This window comes from Coffea eugenioides, chromosome 4 (genome assembly GCF_003713205.1).
Source record: "Coffea eugenioides isolate CCC68of chromosome 4, Ceug_1.0, whole genome shotgun sequence".
In the NCBI taxonomy this organism is placed as follows: Eukaryota; Viridiplantae; Streptophyta; class Magnoliopsida; order Gentianales; family Rubiaceae; genus Coffea; species Coffea eugenioides.
In genome coordinates this window covers 42,386,756-42,398,016 of record NC_040038.1, presented here as the reverse complement: position 1 = coordinate 42,398,016, position 11,261 = coordinate 42,386,756, and the positions used below count along the sequence as shown (strand labels likewise).

At 43.1% G+C, this 11,261-nt stretch overlaps 2 protein-coding genes across 3 annotated transcripts; both read right to left on the bottom strand.

The window, feature by feature from the left end:
• Positions 1-4,237: 4,237 nt before the first annotated feature.
• On the bottom strand, positions 4,238-5,462 carry LOC113768748 (splicing regulatory glutamine/lysine-rich protein 1-like). 2 transcript variants are annotated; one of them, XM_027313216.1, is made up of 2 exons: positions 5,370-5,462; positions 4,238-4,933 (listed from the first exon to the last, which is right to left on the bottom strand). In XM_027313216.1, the coding sequence occupies exon 2, from the start codon at positions 4,910-4,912 to the stop codon at positions 4,574-4,576; it is 339 nt and encodes a 112-aa protein (XP_027169017.1). In that variant the 5' UTR covers positions 4,913-4,933; positions 5,370-5,462; the 3' UTR covers positions 4,238-4,573. The 2 variants fall into 2 exon arrangements, with proteins under 2 accessions (XP_027169017.1, XP_027169018.1); XM_027313217.1 differs by lacking the exon at positions 5,370-5,462 and adding an exon at positions 5,040-5,343.
• Positions 5,463-6,178: 716 nt separating this feature from the next.
• Positions 6,179-9,969, bottom strand: LOC113768791 (protein QUIRKY-like). Its single transcript, XM_027313275.1, has one exon. The coding sequence runs from the start codon at positions 9,777-9,779 to the stop codon at positions 6,642-6,644; it is 3,138 nt and encodes a 1,045-aa protein (XP_027169076.1). The 5' UTR covers positions 9,780-9,969; the 3' UTR covers positions 6,179-6,641.
• Positions 9,970-11,261: the final 1,292 nt, after the last annotated feature.

Sequence of the window (11,261 nt, the reverse complement as noted above, 5' to 3'; positions counted from 1 at the left end):
GAGTTGGGCAGGCAGTTCGCTAACCCCTTTGGTTCGCCTTAGGGGAAGGTGGGGCTGTCACAGGTGGTATCAGAGCTACTTCGCGTGGTCTCTACGCGGAGTGAGCTTAGGGCCAAGTGGTGTTATGGTCCTGCTTTTAGTGAAGGTGTCTAAAAGGGTTAAGTGCTCTTTGACCATAAGTTATGAACCGGGCATGTTATAAGTGTAAAAATCTTTATCATGAAACTTGAGGAAGATAAATATGTATGTCGGGTAGGAATCTATAATATGGATGATTTACTCTTGGGACCGGCCGGCTCGAGTTGTGAATTATCTTCTTTAGGATTCTTGTGCCCGGCTACTTAATCAATGAGAGCCTAGGTTAGAAAGGACCTAGGCGAACGAGAAAGGCGATTCTATGGAACTTCGTGTGGTCTGTTCGGGTGTGGTTAAGCGTGATCAACTTTGATTAAGATATAGATGGTGTTGTTGTCATAGATTATGGACGGAGCCCTAGAGGGGGAAAATCTCTTTGTGAGTTATTTTTGTACTCGTGACCTAGTCTGTATATAATACTTTCGGATGATCCCGCTACTTTCATGGATCTCTCATATTTGTATCTAATTGACTGCTACTGTGTGACTGGTTCGGTCCAGTTGTGTGTATATATGCTTTTGCTCTGTGTGTACCTCTTGTTAATTGCTTATGCTTATAATTATCTTTAATATTATCTTTGCACCTCGACCCTAGATTGACTTAGATTAATGGAGGGCACACGTAGTGGCTGGGGACGTGGGCGCGGGCGTAGGCAACCCACGCCGGACAGAGGTGCTGGGGAAACCTCATATGGACCAAACCCTGAACCTAGGATTGACCCCAACGTCCAAATAGCTGCTGCTATGCAGCAAATGACTGAATTGCTAGCCCAAGTGGTGCACCAACAGGGTCAAAACCCTAACCCCAACCCTGGGAACCCTGGTAATCACATAAAGGGCGAGGATAGAGCCCTTGAGAGATTTCAGAAGTTCTCCCCACCCAAATTTCTTGGAGGCCCTGATCCTGATGTGGCGGAGAAGTGGCTGGAGAAGATGATCGATATTTTTGCTGCTTTACACTATACCGAAGAGAGACAGGTGACAATTGCTGTCTTTCAACTAGAAGGAGCCGCCCGTTCCTGGTGGAATGTCATTCGAATGAAATGGGAAAGAGAACAAACCCCGAGGACGTGGGCGAACTTTACGAGAGAATTTAACGCCAAGTTTTTCCCTCCTCTAATCCAAGAAAAGAAGGAAGATGAATTCATTCGGTTTCGCCAGGGAACTCAGACCGTAGCCGAGTATGAGAGTCAATTCACTTGGTTGTCTAAGTTTGCGCCCGAACTGATCGTAACCGAACAAAGACGGATAAGGCGTTTTATTCAGGGACTAAATGTTGAGATTCAAAAGGATTTGGCGGTAGCTCAACTTAATACCTTTAGTGATACTGTGGAGAAAGCCCAGCGGGTTGAAAATGCGAGGCTACAAGTTAGAAATTTCCAAACCAAGAAAAGGGGCTTTCCTGGGAGCAGCTCAGAACAAGTGGATAATAGTACAACCCCTAAAGTTCCAAAGGGAAACGGGGAAGTACGGCTACCGGGGGTGACCGATAGTGTTCCACAGGGGGAATTAGTCTCTGCTACTCGTGGTCCTTGTGAATATTGCGGAGGGCCAAATCATACGGAAGCAAATTGCTGGAAGAAAGAAGGGAAATGCTTGCGCTGTGGAAGCGCCGAACATCGGATTGCTAACTGTCCAGCTCGCCTGCGCGAGCGGAGAGGGACTCTGCCACCAACCAAGACCAATTCTCAGCAACCAGCCAAGATCAACCCGGGACAGACGAAAGGAGAAGGGACTGGGTCGAAGGCACCAGCTCGGGTATATTCGCTGGAGCAGCATCAGATCCCTGACTCGTCTGAGGACGTAGAAGGTACGATCCGTTGGGTACCTTATGTTTTGATAGATTCCGTTGATAAGAAAAATTTCGAGGGCGAAATTTTTTAAGGGGGAGAGAGTGTGAGAACCCGTAACTTTTTCATTTTCTAGGTTTTATTATCTTTAATGGCATGTTTTCTGCATTTTCTTGACTAGGAAAATTTCTAGATAATTTGTATGAGTAAATAGAGATTTTAGGTGATTTTTCTAGTATCGAATAGGTTTTGAGAAATTAAGAGCGTATTTCGGACGTGGGACCTGCTAGGGTGAAAAGTTCGGCAAAATTCGGTCAACTAGGTTAAGTTTTGGACACTGGGTTTAAATTATCGGGTGCTAAGAGATAATTAGAGGTTACCCAAGTGGATTGGTGAGAGAGGAAACAAAGAGATAGAGATGCATTAATTAGGGTGACAAGTGTCACCATATGATTCAATCTTGCTATAAGACCACTATTCATTCTTTTACCATTTGACCAACTAAACCAATAAAACAAAAATTACCAAAATTCACCCTTATTTCAAGCTCTTGAAGTCGGCTCTCTCCAAGGAAGAAAGAAAGAAAACCTCTCCAAATTCTTAGCTCTACTCTTGCTCAAATCCAAGAACTCAACCATTTATTCTTGCTTTTGTTCCATAGAAACTCTTAAGTGAGTGATTGTAAGGTGTTTTGTGGAGTTGTTTGGAATACTAAAGTGATTAGTTGCTCCCTCTCTTGTGTTGCTAAGGTGAGTAGTGAAGGAACCCCTCTCCTCCATCTAATGAAGTTTAATTCATGATTGGTGGTGGTATAAGATGCAATTTTATGGATTATATCTTGATTTTTGGTTGAATTGGTGAAGTTTTATAATTATTGGTGATATTTCTGTTTTCATATGAATATGATTATGTGGTCATGTATGATGATTGGAAATGATAGTTAAGGAAGCTAGAAGGTGGAAAAAGTGGTTAATTGCAAGCAATTTCTGTTTTGGAAAGAAAATTGGAAAGTTAGGGTTTCTTTGATTTACATTCTGCCTGGCACTGTAGCTCATAATTAAAGGCCGAATTGGCCTTGGATTAAAACATTAAAGTTGTAGGGAATGATATTTTAGAGATGTCTACAAAATTTCAGGTCTATCGGACCAACGTACCTTGTGAAAAGAGGGAATTACCCTTGCTGCCCTGTTTCTACCCGAATTTGAGAATTGCTTCTGTAATGGGTTATTTTGGTTGGGAATGATTTGGAATTAGTTATTGAGGCCTTCTTAAGAATTGTATCCCTGTTTCTTAGCTTTCGGATGGCTTTGGAATTACTGGATTTGGACATAGGTAGCCTGATTTATGATGTTTACACCAGAATACGATTTGTGAATCTGTTTTTGTGGTTCTGGTGTAGTATATTGCACTTTTGACCTGGTTACACTCGAAACTGGGCTGAGTGACCTTCTGTAACATTGTAGCCCTATCTCTTAGTTTCGAAACGGGGTCTCTTGTACCTCTATCTGATGATTGTAGTGCCATTGGTACCAAAACCGGAAAATGATGTCAAAAACTGTTTTTTTTGGGTTAACACTTAACTCCATTTCCGGATTTTTCTGGTTTCCTCTAATGCTTATGTATGCTTATGGAACCCTATTTCGGTAGTATTTGGCATTGGTTTATGACTTGTAATCGAGTCTTATTGTGCTTATTGGAATATTTTAGGGCTTGACCTTCCTTTCCGGTCATTTTCCTAGCTAAAATTTGTACTTGAATGACTTTAAGCCTAGTGAACGGCTTTTGGAAATGAGATTATTTTTGTACGAGATGTTGGGACTGATTTGAGGAAATAATGAAGCCATGACGGCTGGAAAAGTAAGCAAAGTTAGGGGAAACATGATAATCATGAAGAAACAATAGTACTTTCACCTGCTTCAGACACGCTCTAGTGTTTCTCTTGAGTCCTGCTACAAGCTTGACTAATTTTCTGATTTGTATACTTAAAGCCACCATTCTTTGTCAGCTTCCTCAACAATGAAGATGATTTTTAGCTTTCTCACAATATGTACTAGAGATATTTACATTGGAATGGTGATTTAGGTGGTCTGATAACTTTTATTTTCTGGTTCTCTCTTTTTTTTTTCATCCAGTAAATGAACATGAATTATTATTAATCAGGACAACAAAAATACCATATAAATGTGAAAATGGTGTGAACAATCTTGAAGTATGGGCATGAGGAAGGATCAAGGAGGTATGCCTCCTAGCCTTATGGCATCCACTTTAGCAAATCCAGAATTTATGCAGTCTGGATATCAGTGCAATATCATATTCATGCCACAACTAAATGGTCCCTGAGTGAAAACTAGGTTTGCTTCTATTTTCAATTCCATCACTCAAGGCCATGGTTTATTTTTCAGATATATAATCTACAATCCCAGTCTGGATAACATTTAGATGCATTTTCATCATCTGTTTGTGTATGGAAATTCTACTTTTGATACATACACAAGCTTACTTTCTACTTTCAACTTTGTCTCAGAATAATAATTTAATGTTTTCCTAATGCTATAACACATATCAGCACAATTTCTGGCATCTAACAGATAAGATCTGCCAATTTCTACAGATCTTGATCTTAAATTTCTTGCACTATCGCAGAAATGTTCAAGCAGATGGAGGTGGAGCGGCAGCTTCTGCAGTTGGATTTGCTGCAGCTTTCTCAGCATCACTGATAAGCTTGACAATTTCTTCTCTTTTAATTGCTAAAGCCTGCATCTTGGCATCAAGCTTTTCAAGCTTAAGCTTTAATTTCGACAGATCCTTCTTATCTTCAGGATCCTTCTTCTTCTTATCTTTGTCTTTCTTCTTGTCCTTTGCCTTCTCTTCACTTTTTTCTCCTTTGTCATCCTCATCCTTGTGTTTCGATTTCTCCTTCTTTTCATGCTTGTCCTTCTCAGTTTTGGTTGCACACTCATTTTTGCCTGAATCTTCAGTCCCTCCCATGCCTTAATGTATTGTTCTTGCCTGAAAAAACAATAACCAAAAAAAAAGAAAAAAAAAGGGAAGAGGCTAGTAAATTTCCCCTCCATTTCTAAGTAAATTTGAAGATTGTACAAGCAGAATCACAGACAAGGTGTTGTATCTTCATATACTTGACTATCTCTTATGAATCTGTCAATATTTGGAGGGTTGTCAGCTCAGATTTCAACATGCATTTACAGGGACCAAATAACTGAAGGGAAAATGCTGAAATTGCATTTGAGAGTCTGATGAAAAATGAGAAAACAAAACACAAGAATTGCACAAGATTCAGCATTATTGGGAAACAGATTACATGGTAGATTTTGCTTTTTTTTGTTCTTGGGCTATGAAGCCTGAGAGCAACGCCATTGACATTTGAACAAGTAATTTTGCTGCAGCAAGATTCAATTAAGCAGTAAAAACTGAGTATTTGACAGACCTGAGATTAGTAATCTTTTGAACTTCACAGTGGTATGATAAAAAGCTTAAAAGGCTATTATCAACGTTTAAATAGAAACTCAAAGCCCCTAATTCTGCCTTTTGGTGGTCTTCATTTCCCTTTATTTTTGGTCATCTTTAGAGTGACCCTTGAAAAATTAGCTTCTTCCTAACTGCCACTTTCTTTCCAGGCCACAAGCCAGACGATTATTACTCCATCCTCCCCATTCATTTTCCAGGTCTCATGAATTTTCAACTTTTTTTTTTAAAAAAAACCAAAATTTGCAATTAAAGGCATCATCATATTGATCAACAACTACCTAACTAAAGATCGATGTTCTACAGTAAATCATATTAGTGTTAACTTTCATTCGCCATCCACCAAAAATAAATAGCTTAAACATAAGATGAGAGCTCACGTGTCATGTATCTAGTCATGATAGTGTATACACTGTCAGTAGTATATATAAGATTTACTCTATAATAAAACATGCCTCCCAATTTTACGCACAAGAACCAAAATTGTTTTTTTTTTTTTTGGTCAATATGGACAAGAACCATTGAGTTGCACGAGAAGGGGCAATTGGATATGAAAGTGTTTCTAACCAATAGATTCGTGAAAAGGCATTGCACGTTGCAAGATTGGTGTACCTATAATTCCATTCAACACTTAAGTTTAATGGATTCAGATATTAATATGTTCAATTGCGTTCGATAACTAAAAATTAAAAATTTGAATTAATTAAGTTACACTGAATTTTTTAGGTAAAATTTGCTCTCAAAAATAAATAATAAATTATTGACTTTGCAGCAAAAGTTCTAGTACTAGAATGGTTTTACATTTGATGATGTTAAAATGCAAAACCAACAATAATATGTTAGTGCTTTTCAGGACATCATCACAGCCCAAGTAACCTTCATTTCAAATCTCTGCCTCCTCTTTTCTAAACTCCCCCCCACCCTTTATGGCTATATTTCCCCTACCTTTTTTTCCTTATTTCAACAGTTAGTCAATGAATTCAAACATCAAAAAGCTCCAAATCCCACTTGCCTGCCTCACTTTTCACTTCTTCCCATGTTATTAATCAATCAACTTTTCAACAGATCCCATGCCCAAACAGACACAGTTTCACACTCACCAATCATCAAATAATCTTCCATCAGTCCCACAATTCCTGGCGCCAAAAATTGACCACTCTCTCTATTAATCTTCTAAATAGTACTCTCTCTTTTTTTTTTTTGCTTTTTTTTTTAAAAAAAAAAATCTACAAAACTACAGCAACCTGTCAGATAAACTGGGAAGCCTCCTAAAGAAATTCAAGCTGGCTGGGGGCATTGGGTCCCTGAACATGGGATGCCGCAGAAAATAGAATCCAAGGGCTACTGCTACCATTTTTGGTGGCACAATGTAGAGTACCACTGCAATTGTAAGGCACACTCCGATAAAAATTTTGGTGGCCCTGGGGTCCCTCCAACTCACCAATGCTTGGACCCTTTCACCCTGAGTTGCAAAATCACCCAAAACTGTTTGGACCCTTGCTGCCAACAACCTCAACCGGTCATATCTCATTCTAATAATTTCGGCCGGTCTTGAACTCGGAATCGTATCAAATTCCTCGTCCAACTCATCCGGGTCGACCGACTCGGCTTGGGAAAGCCGGATATCCATGCCCGCCGGTACTTTCGGCCTAAACCGATAATACCATACACCGATAAGAAACACGTATAAGAACCCGGTCGGCACGATTAAATCCGGGTACCACACTAGCACTAAGTACAATATGTGGACTAGAACCGTCGTAACCGGGTTTCTCCATCTCTTGATATCATCCAACCATTTAGCCAACCCAACCGCCCAAGCCAGTACGGCCACTATCCGAAACCAATTAGCCTTACTTTTCCTTATGCTCCATGTATGTGAATCCGCATCCAACATATACCGAACCACCTCCGGCCCGAGCGGTGGCTCCGATCGCCCCAACCATGACGCCACCAATTTAGTGGCCGCCGCTCGTAATGCCTCCTGCTGAGCTATCGCCAATGGCCTGAGATAGTGCATTCTCGGCAGCAAAGGTTGCCCATAAGCCGCGCAAGTATCCGGCAACAATGACGGACAGGCAAATCGAACCGCCACCTCGACTTCACCCATTTTCTTTAATCCGGTTCTTAACAAAACCATTAACGGGTACGAATTTGTGTACACCTTATTACTCTGCAACGTGGATATCCGAATCCGAACTTTCCCAATCCGATAATCCGGCTTCTCCTCTCCGGCGTCAGCAAACATCCGCCAGTTGTCAAATACTCCGATGGTTAGAACGGTGCACGGATCATAGACCTGCCAGGTGTACTGTTCATTCCACCGTGGATCAAAATTGTCCGTAACGGTCCGGGTTCGGACCCATTTCTTCCCATACTTGGCAACACAATAAGCATCCGTGGACCCCTTCCCTCCGCCCTTGGATTTCATCGGCAGCAATCCGCGAGCGCCCAAAATCCCGAGCTCCAGAATCCCAATGGCCGGCTTCCACAGCTGCTTCGCCGTCGGCCTGAAGTCGCTGCACACGTGCGCCGCCTCATCTAGCACGTGATACCCTCCCTCCAAGCACATTCTCAATTGTACCCTCCCACAGTAGGCCCCATTTGGTCCGCCCTCTAACCCCGACCACTTCGCCGCCACGTGCCGCTCATCGAACCGCTGCTCAACCGAGACTAGAGGAATCCTCACGTACCCGAGAATTTCCGGATCTCTACCCGTCCGATCTTCTACCAATATTATCAGGTTGTCTTCCAGTGGCTCTCCGGCTACAAAGATCAAGTCCTCGTTCCAGTGAAACGCGGGAGCATGGTGGCTCATGGACCCTCTCCGCGTCCGAACCGACTGAAGCCCGAGTTGTGCTTTGATCCGAATTTCCGGGACGGTTAGCGGGGGCAAATTCGGAGCAATGTGGAGGTCTTGGGCTTGAATCACTGTAATTCTCAAGTACCATAGCTTAGGAGATTGGTATACTTTTGAGCGCGTATGAGCCACGTGGTTTGGAGGGGCGTCGGAGCTCCAAGCTTCCGGGAAAGCATGGTCGGCCTGAGTTCCTATCCAAACTGATAGCTGAATGTCGCCAGGGACACTGTCCTGGCCATCACCTCCTCCGCCGGGGCCGCTGCCATCAAGGTGGTACCACTGGGGAGCGAGCGGGCTGTCCGGTGGGTCACGCACAGGCACGTCGGAAAGGTCGAAGCAAACGCCACCGAGGAACCTTTCCGACGAGGAGTCCCAGACGGAGATTTGGAGGGTTGAACGGGAATGCTCCGCTCTATTGTGGCATAGAGCAAACACTTGGTTCCATTCCGGGTTGGATGGAGGCTCTCCGGGTCGGGTTGACCCGAGTCTAGACTTGACAGAGTGACTGGAGGTCTGGATCTTTAAATACGGGCTCTCAGTCGGAGCCAGATTGCGGGCCTTCACGATCCGAATGAACAAATACTGCATCGGCTCCACAAGATCGTACGCTGGAATCCTTTCCGATGCATCTCCGGTCCCGGGAATGCCTCTCGGCGAGTAGTCTCCGTTCACTGGTCGCCTCACGACCTTAACTCTCTCGCTACATCTCCCGACTGCCGCGGCCTGCATCCTCCTCACCTCCGGCGGGCACTCCATCACCGGCGGAACGTGCACCTCCACATACCTAACATGCTCCGGCGGCGCCGCATTGGCCGGCGGTGGCTGTGGAGGAGACTCCTCAATCGTAACAACCGGCGGGAACTGATCTTTCACCTCCATAGCAATCTCCGTCGGTAGCGGAACCTCCAAAATCCTCATCGGGGGCAATTCCTCAATCACAGCGACACCCGGCGGTTTGTTGCCTTCCTCCGCCGTCTGCGCCGGGGCCGGCGGCGGGGGCTCCTCCTGAGGTGGTGGCTCAGGCGGGGCCTCTAGCTCATCATAGTAATAAATCTTCAGCCCCAACTCACCCCTAATCCAACTGAACACACTTTTTTTCTCAAGTGCAAAATAAATTATCCCTTCTTCACCTCTCTTAGAAAACTGACTGCCGTAAATTTTAACTCGGCCGAGGAAATGGTTTTTTCTTGCATTCCCGCTGCTGAGCTTCTTGTCGTTGTAAACCTCAATCTCGAGCTCTTCGTATTCCATGGTGGAAGGATCAGAGACGACGAACTCGAGGGTCTCGTTCCAAGAAGGGTTGAGGTTCTTGTGGACAGTGGAAGTTCTTTTCTTTTGGCCGTCGAAATCCACGACGACATATGGGCTTGAACTGCCCTGGCCATCTTTCGGGAGGAGGTCGCGGGCCTCCACAACTTCCACGATAAGTTTCCGGATAACTTGTGGGGGTCTTGGTGGCTGTTCTGGTTGCGGAGGCTGGTGCTGGTCCGGTTGGGCCGTGGAGTTTGTCATGGCGTCATCCTCGTGCTAGGTGGTGGGTGGTGGAAGTGGAGGAGATGTTGGAGGTGTTTAGTTTTTGGACTGAGGGTTTTTGCATTCAGTGGTGAGCGTCACTGTGCATGGTTTTTGTTTTGCTTCTACGTGAGTTTTTCCACTAATTTCTGGGTTTTTTTTTTTAATGTGGGGTGCTTTCTGTTATGGCATTGGGGAATGTTTTTAGGGGGTGGGGAACTGTGACAGTGGTGGGATGGGGATGTTTTTGGGGTCTGGTTGCTGAATGCTGGTGCTTTCTTTTGATGATCTGTGTGGGTATGTGTGTATGAGAGAGACTGATTCCATGCTCTCTGCTGAAGGTTTCTATACTTTTTGGCTAACACACTCTACTTTTTGGGTTCTAAAATAAGTGGACTTCTCTATGGTGGCAACTTTTCATTTACTGGTTTTTATGTTTTTCCTTTTTCTTATATGAGTTGTAGATGAATAATTTGGTGTATAAATAAACTATGATAAATGTGATTTCATGAAACCAGTGATTAGGAAAGAGGAGGGATGGCATTGCAGTTTGCAAGACTGCTATTTTTGTGCTGTGAATGTTTGTAGGAAGGCAGAGTTGGATTTTGTCTGAAGTTATTCTCCAACAGTAACAAAATCTAACATTTAAAAGTATCTTTACTATTTAGATCTGTTGCACAGATCCTACCGGTTAGGGGCTTGGATTATCTTATGGGTATATGATATCCTATGTCCACTTTTCTTGACACCTGAAAAAAGCTCCTAACTAAAAATATTCGAATGACAAAGTTTTGAAGAGGGCCTAGTTTTTAACATGGAAACTGATTTGTATTGAAGATCCTGGAGCTGGATTTGAAGAATGTATGTAGTTTCTTATTTTTTTTAAAGAAGTAATTGAGATGAAAATTTATATTCAACAAAACAGTGGGAAAAAAATAAAAAGGAGCCGAAGTTTGAATAGAAAGATTCGAAGGCAGACGAAGTTCCTAATTCGTATTAGGTTGCTAATTCTGATCATTTTTCTCTGCAGTTCAAGAATTCTGATCATTATCCTGCGGCCAGAGCAGAGGAATATATTCTCCATCTGGTAGCTTATTTCTTACTGTATCTCTGGTATGGCCTTGTAGATAGGTCATGTCATAGTGGTAATGTGTAAAGCTAGACTTGAAACGGACTTCTTGTAATATAAATGAGATTTTGTGTAGAGCAACAAGATGCTTCTGTAAGGCGCCTGATTCTACCACCCCCTCTATTCTACTCTGCCTACAGCTTCTGTCTTCCTTTTTGTCAAAAGCTCCAAACACATTTTGAGAAAAGTTGAGGATAAAAGCATCTCCTTTATTGCTTCAGTAGGGCCCTTAAAAGTCTTTGTTCTGTACTAGTACTCTTTGTCAACATAATAGCTGTCAAGATTAGATTGTGTTTGGCCCAGGTATAATCGGGATTTCCCAAAAACCTGCTGACTTATGGTGTCATACAGGA

Bases quoted from the DNA above. Each gene is read 5' to 3' on its own strand.
- LOC113768748 (XM_027313216.1), bottom strand. From the start codon at position 4,912: ATGGGAGGGACTGAAGATTCAGGCAAAAATGAGTGTGCAACCAAAACT.
- LOC113768791 (XM_027313275.1), bottom strand. From the start codon at position 9,779: ATGACAAACTCCACGGCCCAACCGGACCAGCACCAGCCTCCGCAACCA.